The sequence below is a fragment of the Lepidochelys kempii genome, chromosome 3 (genome assembly GCF_965140285.1).
Source record: "Lepidochelys kempii isolate rLepKem1 chromosome 3, rLepKem1.hap1, whole genome shotgun sequence".
Classification (NCBI taxonomy): Eukaryota; Metazoa; Chordata; order Testudines; family Cheloniidae; genus Lepidochelys; species Lepidochelys kempii.
In genome coordinates, this window is record NC_136382.1 from 75,981,188 (window position 1) to 76,000,528 (window position 19,341).

General features: G+C 38.4%; 1 protein-coding gene across 8 annotated transcripts in view; it reads right to left on the bottom strand.

The window, feature by feature from the left end:
• FBXL4 (F-box and leucine rich repeat protein 4) overlaps positions 1 to 19,341 on the bottom strand; it is a 119,129-nt gene that overhangs the window by 88,923 nt on the left and 10,865 nt on the right. For 4 of the 8 annotated variants that reach the window (XM_073336827.2, XM_073336821.2, XM_073336822.2 and 1 more), the window contains exons 2-3: positions 11,863 to 11,965; positions 10,094 to 11,153 (exon numbers count right to left, since the gene is read on the bottom strand). In XM_073336827.2, coding sequence (XP_073192928.1) covers positions 10,094 to 10,605 — 512 coding nt within the window. In that variant the 5' untranslated portion in view covers positions 10,606 to 11,153; positions 11,863 to 11,965. The other 4 variants (XM_073336823.2, XM_073336824.2, XM_073336825.2 and 1 more) reach the window with 3 other exon arrangements.

The following is a 19,341-nucleotide window of genomic DNA, read 5'->3' on the forward strand; positions in this document are numbered from 1 at the left end:
GACGGACCCTGTCCTGGCTTGGCTGTGAGAGAAACTGCACTCTACCCACATTGTCACAGAGTTCTCCTAATGAGACAGCAGATAAGGGGGTGAAGCAGGAGACTCACACCCTTCCTTTTGCCTCTGGCATCCTCAGTCTAGCTCTCTCCCTGAAACCTCTAGGAATACCAGTTGCGGCAAACACCTCAGAAGGGGAAGCAGAGATGAGAGGGCAGTCTCCCCCAAAATCAAATACAGCCCTGGGACACCGCTGAGAATTAAAGACACATTATTGAGGCAAACTGCTAATCTAACAATTTGAAAAAATATTTGGAATTTCCCTCAGGAAAGCTCTGCATCTGGGAGGCCTGGCTGAGTTGCCAGCCACAGGGGAGGCAGGGAAAAAAAAAAGGAGGGAACATTAGGAGACATGGCATGCCCCTGCTGTCAGTGACCTAGAGGTCTGATTCTGCTCACAAGCTACAAATGGATCTGAAGAAATGCATAACAAACTAAGTTACTAAATGAGAAATAATTGCATAGCAGCCACCAAATATACTGTGAAGTAGTAACACTTTCCTTGTTACACACTGTTAGACTGATTGGGAAATAGCATGAGCTCCAAGAGCAGTAACTGAAGTGGGATGTCACCATACTAGTGCATGGAAAGTGAAATTGTCAACCACAAAACAATCGAAAAATGGAGGATTTTTTACCCTTTCAGATTTAGTAATCAAAGTTGCTACTGGAACAGGAGTTAAGTTAAAAAACTTCAGACAGAAAAGTGATTTCTGAGATGACAGCTCCCCTTTAAGTACAAAGACAATGTTCCAGTCTGACAGCAACAAAATGCAAACAACCGGAAAGTTTTAAGAGACTGATTCAAATGGAGAAACTAGTGACATCTCTAGAGCACAGTTACTGGGAGGGGAGAAAAAAGGTAAACTTATTTTCCTCAGTTACAAATGTTTCTCCCAGTTTCCTTCAATTGAACAGGGAGGCAATAAAGGAGATCCTTATTGTGTGAAATTTTTTTGTTTGGTTTTGGTGAGGAGAAGGTAGGTAGAGAGGCCCAAGTTGCCCTACTGGTACATTTGAATTATTACAGCCATTTTGAGAATGTAGACAGAGCGCTGATTAAGGAGATAAAGGCAGAGTCTCGCACTGAGCTCTGCTTGGGTGGACCTCTGTCTTTGGGGAGCCCCACCTGGGGATGAGTAGATCTCAGTGTAGGATAAGCACTCTGAAGACTAAGAACTAAGAGAGTATAAAAATAATTTTAAAAACCCATAACTGTCCAACCAAGAAAGCAGAGGGAAAATCCTCCATTATTTAATAATAAATGAACTGAAAAGTTTTGCTACAATGTTTTCTCATTCTCCAGACCTCTTAATAAACAAATGAAGACTGTACCAGTTCCCAGAAAACCAAAAAAAAAGGAAAAACTAGGTATTAAATAAGCACATGGTGAGTTCTGATAAAGTAGTGGGTATCTACTAGGAAAAGACACAGATAAGATACCTAATTTCACCTAAATAGTGCATGCTGCTCTGTCACACTAATACTGATGGAGAGTAGCGAGCAGCAAGAAATATCAACAACAGTCTTTAGCGGAAAATAGCTCACCCACAGAGGATGAAAAATGTTTAAACTTTTTATATTTTAAGGGACTTCTAATGTAGAACACCTGATCTGATCCAGGAGGAGAAAAAATTCTTCAATTTTCCTCCTTAGCCAGCAGGGCTTCACTGTCCAAGAAGAAACTGCCCAACCTTCTGACAAGTGTTTAGGAAGTATTTTCTGATCTAGTAGAGCAGAAGAGATACAGGATTCTGGAATTGCTGGAAGTTGCAGTTATGATAAAAGGACTTGAAATTTGCTCGAGTTCCAGGCTGAGGAATGGTTAGGTATGATCATGTTCAAATCTGAAGAGCTGTTTAGTGCCTTTTCAAGTGACTCCCTGAAAAGCTTGTCCCCATCAAAGGGAGCTTGAAGCTGTCAAGGTTCCTCCCCCACTCTGAACTCTAGGGTACAGATGTGGGGACCTGCATGAAAAACCTCCTAAGCTTATCTTTACCAGCTTAGGTCAAAACTTCCCCAAGGTACAAAATATTACCCCCGTTATCCTTGGAATGGCCGCTACCACCACCAAACTAATACTGGTTACTGGGGAAGAGCTGTTTGGACGCGTCCTTCCCCCCAAAATACTTCCCAAAACCTTGCACCCCACTTCCTGGACAAGGTTTGGTAAAAAGCCTCACCAATTTGCATAGGTGACCACAAACCCAAACCCTTGGATCTGAGAACAATGAAAAAGCATTCAGTGTTTTACAAAAAGACTTTTAATAAAAAATAGAAGTAAATAGAAATAAAGAAATTCCCCCTGTAAAATCAGGATGGTATATATCTTACAGGGTAATTAGATTCAAAAACATAGAGAACCCCTCTAGGCAAAACCTTAAGTTACAAAAAAGACACACAGACAGAAATAGTTATTCTATTCAGCACAATTCTTTTCTCAGCCATTTAAAGAAATCATAATCTAACACATACCTAGCTAGATTACTTACTAAAAGTTCTAAGACTCCATTCCTGTTCTGTCCCCGGCCAAGACGACTACAGACAGACAGACAAACCCTTTGTTTCTCTCCCTCCTCCCAGCTTTTGAAAGTATCTTGTCTCCTCATTGGTCATTTTGGTCAGGTGCCAGCGAGGTTACCTTTAGCTTCTTAACCCTTTACAGGTGAGAGGAGCTTTCCCCTGGCCAGGAGGGATTTCAAAGGGGTTTACCCTTCCCTTTATATTTATGACAGAAGCAGACAGCACCAGCAGCAGTGTCTGGGCCTAAAAGGTATAAGCAGCAATTTACTGCAGTGGGCAGCGGCGTAGCAGCAGCAGAATCTGGATGAGAACCTCTCTCTAAACAACTACAGGACTTCTTAGCAGTGCACGAAGCACAAAGTTGGTTACAGAGCCACATGAGGGGAAACTACTCTGGACATAGATGGTCCTATGTTCACAAAGCCTCTCTTGAACAAACAGTTAATCTTTTGGTCCACAAAATCCTTACGGGCCCTTGGGCTTAGAAATGTCCAGTGCAGAGAGTGGTCCTGGAGAAACTGAAGGAAGGTGGTGTTAAAAGTGAAGAGGCGGAAAAATTTACTCATTTGGCCTAGCTACACTTAGTATAGCATTTTTGAGTGGTTCTCCTAGTAGATCTTTTTACTCTGGATTTGGCCATTCAGAGTGCACAATCTTCTCCATAAACTCTGGTATAAGAAAAAGTCAAAAGAAACTAACTAGGATCTGGTGAAAAGTATAGGGAAGAGAAAATTAGATCCATCAGCCCATCCACCTTACTCTGCACAAAAAGGCAACCCTCATCACCTGGACAGGTCCAAATATGACATGGACAGGACAGTTCATTCTTCCCCACTAATAACTTGGACAAATGCTGGTGATAGTTGGACAACTGCTCAGATAAGAGGCTGGATGGAACTTTTGTAATGCCTCCCTCCTTATGATGGTACTTGGAAAGAAGGAGACCCAGGGTAACTAATGAAAAACAAAGCAGCCAGAAACACTTGTAAGTCACAAGATCTGGATGCCTAAGGAGTTCCACAGGGCAGAGAGAGGGAGAAGCAGGGCTTTCTTTTTTCCTATGAGGAATTGAGACAAACTGTTCTGTCTAAGAGTATGGGATGGGGCTCAAAAGGTTCAATTAAATAATAGAATAATCTGAGGCTTTAGGGATGGATGCCTAACAGCACTGTTCCTAGAAAGAGAACCCTTGGATGACATCTTTGAAAACTTATAAAGAGAGACAGCATGGGTCTGAGATTCTGAGCAGAAGAGAGACCAAACTACAGAGATTTTCATGTCCCTTGTACAGTTCGGGCAAAAAAATTCAACGTAAGTAGCAGTTGGGTGGGACCCCACACCTTGAGCATTACTTCTCCTCACACAGATCTGTTCTTTGGATCTTGCAGTCATGCTTAGTCTCATTTAAAAGAAAGCAGGTGATAAACTGGCTGTGTACATCTGAAAAGCCAGGCGCTACAACTAATATAAATCTATTATTATTTATATTAGTTGTAACGCCTAGCAGCCCTAGGCATGAACCACTGTGTTAGGCACTACGTGTTACTGTTAAGCACCAAAACATTGTAACTTTGCAGATTAAAATTTAAGGATCTATTGTTTATCTGCAAAATGGACAACGGATGTCTTTCAAAATCAGTTTTTCTATTGGATAGTCCCAATTTCAAGGGCTCTATTTTTTTATTAAGTATAAGCAAAGATAATTTATTAGTTGGACAAACTGTTAGACTCTTTTTTTTTTGGTAAATAAACTCTGATGACAAATGCTCAGTCCTTATCCCAACGTGGTTTCATCACTGAGGGGTGCAGGCTACTAGAGACAGCACACAGACAGAAGGCCAAAATGGAAAGAAAGAAACCGACATTCTTTTCAATGAACCATCAGAAACACAACCATTTAAAACCTTATGTAGTTATCAATGGTCACCTGTCAAACGGGGGGGGGGGGTATCTAGTGGGGTTCTAGGGAGCTGCCCTGGTTCCGCTACTATGCAATATTTTCATTAACTGCCTTGAATAATGGAGTGCAGAGTATGCTTATAAAATCTGCAGATGTCACCAAACTGGGAGAGGCCGGAGGACAGGATTAGAATTCAAAACTACCTTTACAAATTGAAGACTTGGTCATGCAGTTGGGAAAAGGGCTAATATCATTCTGGGGTATATTAACAGGAGTGTTGTATATATCACACAGGAGGTAATTTCCCCTCTTTTCTTGACATTGGGGAGACCTCAGCTGGAATAACGTGTCCATTTCTGGGTGCCACATTTTAACAAAGATGTGGACAAATTAGAGAGAATCCAGAGGAAAGCAATAAAAACGATAAAAGGTTTAAAAATCCTGACCTATGAGGGAAGGTTAAAGAAAGTGGGCACGTTTAGTCTTAAGAAAGGAAGACTGAGGGGGGACCTGATAACAGTCTTCAAATATGTTAAGGGCTGTTATAGAGAGGCTGCTGATCAAATATTCTCCATGTCCACCGAACGTAGGACAAGAAGTAGTAGACTTAATCTACAGCAAGAGAGATTTAGGTTAGATATTAGAAAAACGTTTTAACTATAAAGATAGTTAAGCTCTGGAATAGGCTTCCAAAGGAGGTTGTGGAATCCCTATCACTGGAGGTTTTCAAGACCATCTTAAACAGACACTTGCCAGGGATGGTCTAAGTATACCTGGTCTTGCCTCAGTGTAAGAGGCTAGATTAAATGACCTTGAGGTCCAACCCCACATATCTGTGATTTTAGTGCCCTGCCTCCTTCCTTCTGCTGCTGCTAGCTGTAAGGAATTCTAAAACAAGGAAATTCTCTAATTCCTATGATATCCTAAAGAAGGACTTGCCCTCTAGTTACCAAACTGCTGCTAGATTGGAGGAAGCCAAAACCCAGGAGATTCGGGCCTGAAAAAAAAAAGAGGGCCACAAAGTCCTGAGGAATCGTCATCAGCTTTGCACAGAGGCAAAAGATTAGGTTGTCAATGTGACTGCAATATATCAAACATGCCAGAAGTGGAGCCAAAAAGCAGCTTGATTTAAAAATATATATATCTATGTTTAGATATATATTTTTAGATATACATCAGAAAAGGGATCTTCTGTTTACTTCCAAGAAGGGAATTTCCAACAGAAATAATATTTAACTCTTGTTCAGAGCTTTTCATCCAGAGATCTCAAAGTCCATTACCAAGGAGGTATGTATCATTATCTCCTTTCAGATGGGGAAACTGGTCCAAAGATAATAGTCAAAGAACAATGGATACCCACACAGAACAAGATACATTTTATGTAAATCTGGGGAAGAAAAATCATATAAAACAGACCAAAACTTAAGGTACAATCCTGCCAACACTTTGCTACTCTTGGTGTTGGCTTTGCACAAACGAATGCTTACCAATTAAATTCTAAAAAAAAAAAAAAATTGAGCTTAGTACTTGGAAGTTCTGCTAATTGAGGAAATTATAGTAAAAGTACTTGAGGCATTTCATCAGCGTGTGGGTATGTCTGTATCTTAAAAAAAAAAATTCAGGTTATTTGCTTGAGTAGTCTCCCTGAAACCAAGCACTACCCTTGATAGCAAGCGCTTGCAGGATCAGGCCCTTATTTTCCTACTTCAGTGAACAATGTTTCAACTTTATAAACTTTTATATTTGTCCAATAATCTATAGTTATGAAGTAACTAGGCACAATCCATAATCCATTCTGCCTTTTTATACAAACACATTTCACTATGATTTACAATAAAAATAAATAATTAGTCCAATATTTTAATTCTGATTCCTCTGGAGTAAACAGGCCTGGATTGGTTTGTCTCAGAGAAAACTAGAAGAATTACTTTTGTGGAGATCACATCTGAAAGGCTTTTTGGGAGGTGGAGGAAAGAGAAGAAAATCGCTCCTCGGTCACTCTAATTCACCAAACTGAAGTAACTGTTGAATATGCCATAAACTCAAGAGGAAAGTGGTACCTATCATTAAATGTTTGCTATGCCTGAGTAAATTATTTTCACTATTTTTTTCTCCTTTTATAACTTCCTTTAGTTTAGTAGGCAACTTTCATTCCTTTTATGTCAGTCTACCTCAGTAACTAGCTTATTCAGCCAAGATCAATCTGATCAAGTAATAGGCTTTTAAGAGAGAATTTTTAAAAAGATTTTTTAAAATTAAAAGGCATATTATTTCTTATGAGCAAAGGAATTAAATGGATTCAAAGTTTAGATGTTATTATATAAACTAATGGTATTTTGCATCAATAAAAACACTCAATATCATTATTTCCTTTCAGTCCTTTCATTACTATCCTAGATATTGTTATTATAGCACAATATTGCGAAACAAATTAGTAAACCAATTTTGGGGCGTGACATATATGAGTACTTAAAACAAAGAGAGATAAAGAAAAATCCATTTTTGTAAACATCAGCAGTGCATAGGCAGACAACTGAAAATATTTTAACACAAACTGATAGACCATGAATGACTTCTAGTTTGGATCCCAAATTCATGAAGACTGAAAGCTGATTTTTCAGTGTACCTGCCCACAAATGGTTTGCACGTTACAATGCTTTGAGTTTTCTCATTTCATGGTTAGAAACGTAGTGAATTAAATGTTAACTGTTTGGCCTACTGCTGTTCTTTGAACTCAAATTTCTTACTTTTCAAGTATACAGATATTTATTCAATAAATGGGGAAAATTTAAATAAACAACTACACCCAATTGCATTAACACACTGATATAACAACACAAAATAAATTGTGACAGTTGAACACATCATGACGACACACACACACACACACACACATCTACCTTTTACGGTTTTTGCACCCACATAAGAAGTCTTAATTAGGGAGTTTGGGGAACCAATTAGCCCCCAAAATGTACTGGTTAACTGAATCACTTAAGTAGCCAGGACATAAAAACCTACTAACCCAAGGACTACCTGCACGGCCAGGCCCCTCCAAAGTCCTCAATTTAGAGGTACAGTGTATAAAATATTGTGTACTATTTACTGTGTACTATATTAGACTGTAGTGTATTATTTTAAATTTAATGCATTTTTTAAAATGAACTTACTACAGTAACTCTGTTGCTTTTGTTAAACCTTCTTTCCAGCCCTGGCCCAACTCCACTTTTTCCTCTATCCTATACTGATCATTATATAGCTTTGCCCCACGTTGTTTTCAGTGCTTTCTTCCTCTTATCTTTCTCGCCTTCTCTAGCCCTTTCTATTTTCCCCTAAAGTGTGTGCTTTACTTCCTCCCCTATATTTTTTTGTTTCTCTTTCTGTTCCCCCTTAACCTCTCACTCCACCTTAGGTCTTGTAATTGAGAACTCTGAGTGCAGCAGTGAATCTGCAAAAATAGGTCAGTTTTATTCTGTTTCTTCAGTTTTTAAAAACTATGAACGACTGCAGAATCAGGCATTGTATCTCTTCACTGGGGAGTGAACCCAAAAATAGAGACGAGTGGTGACCCCCCCAAACACACAGCTAATCCATCCCATCCTACTCTCTATTTTTGGGTCCACCTCCCCCATCAAAGGCCATGGAGCCAATTCTACTATCACACATAGCTTTTAAAAGTTCCAGAAGCAGACTGTACATTTCATTGTTGCCCAGAGTTCCTAATAGTGGGAGTGAAAACTGACAAGATTCCCCTTAGTTTTCACTCTGCTGTGTTTAACAAAGCTATAAATAACAGCAGAGACACAAACTATCTGTCTGAACATTTAGGAACAACAGACTGCATCAGTTTGCACTAGGTTCTCATTTGGAAAGTTATCTTTGCAATCACAGAGTATTAGAGGCTAAGGGTCCCCCCCGCCCAAAAAATTAAAATTTCAGCTCTACAGAGGCTGATGGCACTTGCCCAGGAAAGTTTCTTGCTCTATTCACAACAGGGAGTGGATTTTTCCAAGACTTGTAAATGGCTAACATTTTTCTAACATGGTTGCTTTTAGAGATGGTTGGAGGCTAGATTCTCTACTGCAATCCCAGGTGGCTCAAAGATGCTAGAATCTGGTCATAACTGACTCTCTGAAAACTACCTCAGGAAAGGGGAGAGACTCTTAACTAGCATAAAGCCAGTTGAGCTGGCTACTGCACCAAGCATCTCCCAATCAGGCTATACTCATCGGCATAGCTGTGCTCCATTAGGCTGCTCTAATTTATGCCAGAGCTGAAGAAGCTACGGTTTCAAAATTAGGGAAATATAACTGACCAGCCGGTGGCCCACTCCCACCCTTGTGCCAAATGGTTCTTGACACCAGAGAAAATCTAGCCCTACATCGTCATACAGCTGATATTTTTTTTGAGCTTGCACGTGAAACACTTAGGATAGAATTTCTTCCTTTTCATTCTTGCTATATAATATTACCACCCTCAGCTTTTAGATAGCACTTTTCATCCATAGATGTCAAAATGCTTTACAAAGGAGCTATGTATCATCCCCACTTTATAGATGGGGAAACAGAAGGCACAGCAACTAAGTGATTTAATCAAGATCATCAAACAGACCAGTCAAATGGCCAGGAAAAGAACCCAAGTTTCCCAACTCCCAGTCCAATGCCCCATCTTGTGAGCCACACTGAATGATAAGGAACAAACATCTGTAACTACATTAATGCAAAAGACTTACTAGAAATGCTTAACAAGTTTGTAACGCCACAGAATCTGAAGTCAATACCTTGAAAGTGCTGCCCTCACTTAGAATCATGCAGTTTCCACTTATTTAATTAGCTCAAGATCTTAAATATAAGGAAGTACATACACATCTATGTAAGTTTTTACTATCATAAGATATGAAAATGTTGGAGGAACTGGCTAGTGTTAATACTCTGTAGTTGGACATATTTATTCCTGCATTTCCATTATAAGCTATTTTCAGGAGCATATTACTTTAGCCTAACTAGTCACTCTAAGATAAAACATAGCATACAAAGGTTCACCTCACAAGCAAACTTTTATTTTGTTTGTACTCAAATTTAGTTTAGGTTGTTTTGGCAAATAAGGATTACATTCAAAACTTAAAAATAAATTTTGAGCAATAGGCACATTTTGCCTTACAACACAGTAACTCCAAAAATCTTCACCTCAAAATGGAACACTGTATAAACAATTCACTATTTGGGGGAAAGTAAAAATTCCAGAGAAGCGTCATTTAATTAACAAGTTACTGTAAATGCATAGTAACTATTTTTTACCAAAAGTTCCATATAGATTATTTATAGGTTTGGCTTGTTAGTAGAACGATTATTATACAAATGAAACCTGCATGAGCTTTGACCCCAAATGGTCTCAGTAAATAATCTAACACTACAATATTGATATTAAACAATGTTGGAAACCAAAACATGTACCCTAAATAAAATTGCTTTAAACATATACTGAAGTAAACAACGTATTTGTGGGTCTGATATAAAGTACACAGACATTGAAAGTAAAGACTGAAACCCAACTTAAACGTTCTTTTGTGGTTGTACTATTTAATAAGTTAGAGAGAGATACTCAGTAAAAGTTTACCTTACTTCAGCTGGTGTATTTTGGGAATATGGATTTGCAGAACAAGCCAAAATCCTAATTACAGCCCCAGGGTGATATGTTTCCAGAACATGCACTGCTGTGGGATAAACTGGCTCCTCAAAAGCAAGCTCTACGTAGTCCTGGCTATAGAAGTTAGGTGGAGTCCTCTTGAATGGCAACTGGGCACTAGGACACTGATTCCACCAAGTTCCATAAGTTCGAAACACAGCAGTCTGAGTGAAGTCACCAGAACTGGGGTACACATTTGGAATACCTGCCAAATTCCACATGGTGTAGGACATGCTGTTTTCACTACCGTAATGAGAACTGAAATCCAACACTTCTTTGGCATACTGGACTACTTCAACATTGATAGGTAAGGCTCGGCTGTTTGATTCAATAGCTCTCCGGCTGTTCATCATTTCTCCCCTTGTAGCTGTCCTGGCTCGGCGCCGAAGGCAGATATAGTAAAACATGCTGAGAACTGTTAACATGGGAAACACCGGTGACATCTAGATATGAATTATGAAGCTGCAAAAGGTCAGGCGTCCTATATAAGGTGCATTAACTCTTTGGGGGATGTTTCAAAAAAAAAAAAACAGCTGAATAAAACAGAATGGCTAAACATGGTCAACACAGAAAATTTTTCCAGTAGGAAACCTATTTGCTTTTACTCATTCTAATTTGTCATCTTAAGACAACGCTGTCATTAAAAATCTAAAATCAAGTGGCTTCTATAGGGCCACTGAATAAAAAAAGGCCGTTTTCTGGAAGTTAAATTGAGCCAAAAACTAAACTAACTATTTTCCATGTTAGATAACCAGCCTGCAGTAATAACAAAAATGTTGTTTTCAATGTAAAACTTTCAGCACTACCCTTTCATGTTGTCCGTGAGAGCATGCACCCCTGATATAAAAGTCAGTGGACTCCAAAATGATGTTCATTGGAGTCCATTAATAATATCAGCTGGATGTCTTCTATACAGCCATGACACAAGGTAGGCGTTCAGGGTTCTGTGACTGTGTCAGAAGCAGAAGTCTATATGCACGGTGTTTTACATCTGAAAAAAGAAAACATTTTGGTTCATATATTTACTGTATTAGATTCAAAATTTGCTAAACCTGGACACTGTAGCCATGAAAACTATTTCTAACTAGAACAAATATAAAAACAAAAAACAAGTATAATACCTACAGCAATAGTCTAATCATCAGACAAAACCACATTTCAGCAGTTATACTAGAGCGTACTTTATGTAAACTGTATGCTTATTCTGGATTACTTTCTAATAAGATATATCCTAGAAAAGTAAGCTTTAACAAGAGAGCATGAGATGAAGAGAAAACACTGAACTAGCACACAAGAACCATAAAGTTAAGGTGACTAAAATCTGACAATAACTAAAAAAGTGGAGTACGTTTTCACTGTCCAGACTGACTGGCATGCAAAAAGTAAACAATTAGTATAATTGGTAGAAGAGTTCGGTTTTAAAAGTTCTTCAGGTAAAGAAATTTGTTTGAAAACATGTAATTTTTAATCTGTCAGTTTAACGAAACGGGTATGTCCATATTAGATTTCCTACAAATAAAGATTATCTTACAAACCCAACGGCAAAGTTAGCAGGCACAAAGCAACTATAAGGCAAAAACTGTTAGATTTACCAATATAATCAGTCTTCTATTAGTAACAAAATATTTCCTTACAGCTTATCAAGAAGCAAGACATACCAAAATTAATCTCCCCACCATGATAAAAAAAATACAACTAACTTTGTTGCTCCACTGAAATCTTGTTTAACTGTTGCTCACTGGCTTCAGTGGTAAAGAGAGAAGAGCAGGGCTGGAGTCTGGAGAAAGGATGACTAAGCATCTCCTAAAATAGATGAAGTGTTTCTGCAGCAGACATTTACTGGGCGTGTACTGTATTAATCACTGGGGCGTACAGTGGCTGCACTTCTACTTCAGGACAAACACTAACAAATCATTAACCTAATGCCTCTGCTGTTCTAGCAGGCCAACTGCACATTTACCATCTGAAATAAGTCGCAGTTGGGACAATACTTTGTTTAGTCAGACCACCTTTGTTTTTCTGGTGTAACTCACTTCACCCCAACTTCAAAAACAAACCACCAAAACAACCCAAAAAATCAACACCGATACACATATGGGTAGCATCCACTGAGCCCCCTTTTTGTCAGAATACTATTAGCAATTGACAGTGCAGGTTTCATAAGATAAAGGCAGGCTGCAGCCTCCACTCCTATATTTGACAGTGAGAAAACATATGTTGAGGAACTGTTCACTTTTTCTTTCTTATTCCTCCTCCTACAATTTTTGTTGGTCTAGTTTCTGTCCTTAAAATCAGATTTTATACCAGCTTTCGCTATCGCAACTTGAACTACATTTGGTACCTACCACTGCGGGGAAAACATAAGAAGTTGTATTGGCTCAGCCCTGAGCTCTGCAGGGAAGCCAAAGCCAAACAAAAAAGGTGTTCTAAAGGCCCTGGCCTTTGGAAGAGACATGGGAAGGAAGCAACAAGTTGCTGTTCTCTCTATTTCAACTGGGGCGAATTAAAAGTTTAACTGAAGACTAGGACTATGTAAAAAAACCACTTCTTTTGGATTCTTTTCTCCTGATCTAACATGCCTTATTTAAAGATTAAAAAAGGAAATAAGTGCTAGAATAGATCATCAGATCTGCACGCTTCATTCCTCCACAAGCCTCACCTGTGTGGCGCAGCACCCCAAGGGAAAGGAAAGCACTTTACAAGATGCCTCCGATGAGGAAACGTCATTAAAAAAAAGCAGATTTTTTATTTTTAAAATCATTAGAATTCAGGTGCAAATTCCAAAATTTGATTCTAACTAGTGTTTTGTGTGTTACTTCTGACAAATTCCACCTCCCCCCCCCCCCCGATATTTTGTTTCTAGTTTTAAAGCGGAAGCAGGAAGTTGCAATGAGATTCAGCTAGCTGTGAGTGTAATACCACTCTGTAGGATCCTATACCATACCCAATTTCCCCAGCAGTTTGCAAATCATCACCCCAGTTCTATATTCACTGCTCCTTGGAAAACTGTAGATTGGGAATTGAGAAGACTATGAACCAGTGCCCATAAATTATTTGAAAAATCAGTGAACATAATGGATAATGACACACTAGTTCTAGGCACTGGCATGAAAAAAATCAGCTGTTCGTTTTTTATGCTAAGTGCATAATCCACAAAAAATTAAGCATATTTTAAAAGTGTCTTTGTACATCTATTATTTTTATATTAGTTATAGCACCTAGCAGCCCTAGTCATGAACCACTGTGTTAGGCACTACGTGTTACTGTTACGTACCAAAACATTTTGTAACTTTGCAGATTAAAGTTTAAGGATTTATTATTTGTCTGCAAAATGGTCAATTGAGGTCTTTAAAAATCAGTTTTTCTATTCGATAGTCCTAATTTCAAGGGCTCTGTTTTTTATTAAGTATAAGCAAAGGTAATTTATTAATTGGACAAACTGTTAGACACTTTTTTTTTTGGTAAATAAAGTAGGACGACAAATGCTCAGTCCTTATCCCAATGTGGTTTCATCACTGAGGGGTGCAGGCTACTAGAGACAGCATACAGACAGAAGGCCAAAATAGATGAAAGAAAGACAGAAAGATTATTTTCAATGGACCATCAGAGAAACAACCATTTAAAAGTTTTCAAAAGACTTAGAGTATATCTACATTGCAACTAGATGTGTGACTGCGGCATGTGCAGACATATGGCAGCTAGCTTTAACAGAGATAGTGCAAGTACCAAGAGCAGTGAAACTGCCACAGCATGAGCTTCAGTGCAAACTGTACAGTAACTTCTCACTTAACTTTGTAGTTATGTTCTTGAAAAATTAGACTAAGCAAAACAATGTTAAGCAAATCTAATTTCCTCATAAGAATTAATGTAAACAGGGTGGGTTAGTTCCAGGCAAATTTTTTTCACCAGACAAAAGACATTTTTTATTTATTTATATATATATACATACACACACACACACACACACATATATATATGCATACATACACACACACACACACACACATATACATACATACACAGTACAAATTTTAAACAATTTTAAACAAATAATGTCACACTGTATTCAGCAATGATGATTGTGAAGCTTGGTTGAGGAGGTGGAATCAGAGGGTGGATCGTCCAGCTGCTCCTCTTGCTGAACTTTCCCAACTCAAAAAAACACATCTAGAAATTGTTGTTTTGCTTTCCTTTTTTTTTCTTGGTAAATGTCTTTATAGCAATTCATTACATAACCAATTCTCCTAACCACTATGGAGATGTGTTCCCTGTTAGGATGGTCATCACTAAGGATTTGTAAACCAGCTTCAATCATTTGGAAAGCTTCAGAAAGATGTTTGGCAGTCAAATTTCGATGAGTTGGTTCTTCTTTTACTTCTTGGCTGTCTTCTTCCATTGCTCTCATCACCTCTAGTTGCATCAGATCTTCATTGGTTAGCTCTTCTCCATGTGATTGCAGAAGTTGTGTAACACGGGCTTTTTCCACTTCATCAAAACCTGTTTTCTTGGCCAAGCTGAGGATATCTTTCTTCATAGTGGGGACAACATCTTTAAATCCTTTAAAGTCATCGACACAGTCAGGCCACAACTTCCCCCACACACCATTCACGCATGCTTGAGTGACTTCAGCCCAGGACTCACCGATGTTAACGATGCACTTGCAGATGTTGTAGTCACACCAAAATTGCTAAATCATAGGCTTGCCTTCCCCATCGGTGCCTCTGATGAGCTGGTCAGGAGTACACCGTAAGTAATATGCCTTAAATGCAGCAATGGCTCCTTGGTCCATGGGTTGGATGAGTGACGTTAGGTTCCAGAAAGACAACTTTGACTTTTTCCACACTGGTTATCCAGGTTGATTGGATGAGCCAGTGCATTATCAATAAGTAAGAAAATCTTAAAATCAAGATTTTCCTTGGCACAGTATTCCTTCCATGTATACCTTCTAGGTGGTAATGCTGCTGGAGACATGAAGATGAAACCGCTGGCAGGGTACCAATCTGAAACACCACAAGCTCTAAAGGGATTTTCAAAGGAACACCTTCCAGTCATTTGAAGATCCAATAAGAAGGCATGGATAACTGGAGCTATTTTTTCAGAATGGCTGACTCTCTCTGCTGTTCCAAAGTGTCGGCAGGTGCTCAACCCCTGGCTCTGCCCCAGGCCCGCCCGCCCCCACTCCAATCCCTCCCCCGAGCGTGTCCTCACTCCTCCCCCAACCTCCTGAATGCCGCAAAACAGCTGATTGCTCCAGGTGGAAGGCGCAGGGAGGGAGGAGGCTGCACATCGCATCCTTGCTCCTCCCCCCAGAGCCTCCTGAACACCCACGAAACAGCTGATTGATACAGGTGGGAGGCACAGGAAGGGAGGGGGGAGGCTGCGCATCGCATCCTCGCTCCTCACTGCGGAGCCTCCTGAACACTTGCAAAACAGCTAATTGCTGCGAGAGGGAGGAATTGCTGATCCGCGGGGCTGCAGGCAGGTGGGAGGCACTGAGGAGTGGAGGGAGCTGATAGGGGGGCTACCGGCCCACCCTGGTTCCAAGCCCTCATGGCCAAACAACGTTATAAGGAAACATTGCGCAACTTTTAATGAGTATGTTCTCTAATAGATCAGCGACATAACAATGAACAATGTTAACTGAGACGAAGTTAAGTGAGGAGTTACTGTACAAGCCTGTCCTGGACTCTGGGTACTTACTCAGTGCCTAGCAGACACTAAAGTCCGTGCTGTTGTGGCTTCCCTGCTACTGGTACTTGCACTAGCTATATAAAAGCTAGCTCAAATATGTTTACACATGCTGCAATTGCACCTCAAATTGCAATGTAAACATACCCTCCGTAAAGTGAAAGCCAGCCAAGTATAAAGTTATTAACCTACATGGGGAACAAATACTTAATAACAGACTTTTCAACCTAGCAAGACAAGGTGTAACACAATCCAAGGGCTGGAAGTTGAAGCTAGACAAATCTAGCTAGACAAGACTGGAAATAAGGTGTACATTTTTAAGAGAAATTAGCCATTGGAACAACTTACTAAAGGTCATGGTGGATTCTCCATCACAGGCAATTTAAAAATTAAGATTGGTTATTTTTCTAAAAGATATGCTCTATGAATTAACTTGAGGAAGTTCTGTGGCCTGTGTGTGCAGACTAGATTATCACAATGGGCCCTTCTGGCCTTAGAATTGATGAAAAAAGGCTCAAGCCTTGGTTTTTGCATTGATTTAGTGGGCTTTAGATTGGGCCCAAAGTGCTTTTCCTGGCTTTAATCATAATGTGGTTTCTGTCTAAAATAGTTCCATAAAACTGCACCTTGGTGTTCCCTCATCATTCTTAATCATTTACTTCTATTTCAAATGTCTGTTAAGCACAAGTTGAAGATTTTTAAAAAAAAACAAAACCTCTAGAACTGCAGTTCTTCCTGCTATCTTAAAAGGTTTCCAGATATATTACAAAAATCCCTTATTACCTATATGACAAATATCATAGAATAATTTTTAATATATCTCAAACAAGCATCATTTTCACCAGTTTATGTTTTTTATTTTTGCATTTTACACAACTTGGACAAATAAAATTAGGGATGTCAAGCGATTAAAAAAATAAATCGTGATTAATCGAGCTGTTAATAACAGAACACCATTTATTTAAATATTTTGGATGTTTTCTAAATTTTCAAATATATTGATTTCAATTACAACAGAACACAAAGTGTACAGTGCTAAAACTTTATTTTTTTTATTATAAATATTTGTACATAAAAAGAAACAGTATTTTTCAATTCACCTAATACAAGTATTGTAGTGCAATCTCTATCATGAAAGCTGCACTTACAAATGTAGAATTATGTACAAAAAAACAATTGCACTCAAAAATAAAAAACATTAAACTTTATAGCCTACAAGTCCACTCAGACCTACTTCTTGTTCAGCCAATCGTAAACAAACTTGTCTGTTTGAGCATTTGCAGGAGCTAATGGTGCCTGCTTCTTGTTTACGGTGTCACCTGAAAGTGAAAAGAGGTGTTTGCATGGCACTGTTGTACCCGGCATTGCAAGATATTTACATGCCAGATGTGCTGAAGATTCATACATCCCTTCACGCTTCAACAACCATTCCAGAGGACACGCATCCATGCTGATGACAGGCTCTGCTCGATAATGATCCAAAGCAGTGCAGACTGATGCATGTTAATTTTCATCATCTGAGTCAGATGCCACCAGCACAAGGTTGATTTTCTTTTTTGATGGTTTGGGTTCTGTAGTTTCCACATCTGAGTGTTGCTTTTTTAAGACATCTGAAAGCATGCTCTGTACTTGACCTTTTTAGATTTTGAAAGGTGCTTCAGATTCTTAAACCCTGGATTGAGTGCTGTAGCTATCCTTAGAAATCTCACATTGTTACCTTCTCTGCGTTTTGTGAAATCTGCAGTGAAAGTGTTCTTACAACGAACATGTGCTAGGTCATCATCCAAGACTGGGATAACATGAAATATATGGCAGAATGCAGGTAAAACAGAGCAGGGGACATACAATTCTCCTCCAAAGAGTTCAGTCACAAATTGAATTAACACATTTTTTTAATGAGTATCATCAGGATGCAAGCATGTCCTCTGGAATGGTGGCCGAAGCATGAAGGGGCATATGCATGTTTAGCATATCTGGCATGTAAATACTTTGCAATGCCAGCTACAAAAGTGCCATGCGAATGCCTGTTCTCACTTTCAGGGGATGAAAATAAGAAGCAGGCAGCATTATCTCCTGTAAATATAAACAAACTTGTTTGTCTTAGCGATTGGCTGAACAAAAAAATAGGACTGAGTGGACTTGTAGGCTCTAAAGTTTTAGGATTGTTTTGTTTTTGAGTACAGTTATGTAACAAAAAAATCTACATTTGTAATTTGCACATTCATGATAAAGATTGCACTACAATACTTGTATGATGCGAACAGAAAAATACTACTTGTTTTATCTTTTTTTACAGTGCAAATATCTGAAATAAAAATAATATAAAGTGAGCACTGTACACTTTGTATTCTGTGTTGTAATTGAAATCAATATATTTGAAGATGTTGAAAAAATCCAAAAATATTTAATAAATTTCAATTGGTATTCTATTCTATGAATTGCACAGTGCAATTACAACCGTGATTAATTGAGATTAATTTTTTCTACCACAATTCATTTTTTTAGTTAATTGTGTAAGTTAACAACAATTAATCAACAGCCCTAATTAAATACATAAATCAGTTTCATTTTTAGGTATAGCTAGTTTAATCGTCTGGTACTCATGCTCTAGAACAATGTAGCAAAATTCACATGACAAACTGCCCACATGCCTTCTAGATCAGTTGGTTTTCTGACAACCCCCTCATCAGTCATATGGCATTGTTTGGAGAGGGAAGCTGCACTCACACCACATCCCCCATGCCCAAGACCTTGGACAAAAGTCAGCATCGCCAACTGTCTTTGCCTTTTAGAGTTCAGTTTCTCTTGTGCGCCAGTCAGTAACACCTCAGATAAAAGATAATGTCTTCAGTTTGGATTCAATTAAATATTTTATATATTTTCTTTTTTAGACAAGTACAAAAATAAAATGAGCATACCAGAATTACAAAAAAAAAAATCTTTGCTTCGCCCAACAAATTTAGGTTGCTAAGCACCAATGTACTTTACTATTTACATAATTTACAAAACCCCAAGCAAATTAACAGTTAACATAAGTTTTTACAATGCCAATAGTAAACAAACATCCTTATCAATTATAAAAAAAATTGGTATTTCATCACATCAACTTTTCAATGGACTGCTAGGTATTTATATGCATTTGTTATCTCAATTTCTATACCTGGATTTTTTTTTAAAGAATTCTTAAATGTACTTATTGGTAATAATTCCCATTTATCAAATAAAATGTTTTGTTTAAGTATTTATAATTACTTCGTGATAATGTTGTATATATAATTTTCCTATTAAATTACATAACACTAACAATCATAATTCATAATATATGTATGTGGACTTGCATTTGAGGCTGATCAATGGGACACTCATATGAATATATATAAAGTTTTCTTTTTCAACACACTTTTCTTTTTCAAACTGTTTTGTAATCATGGCTGTGTAACTGATTTCATAGATTCAAAGGCCAGAAGGCACCATTATGATCATCTAGATCA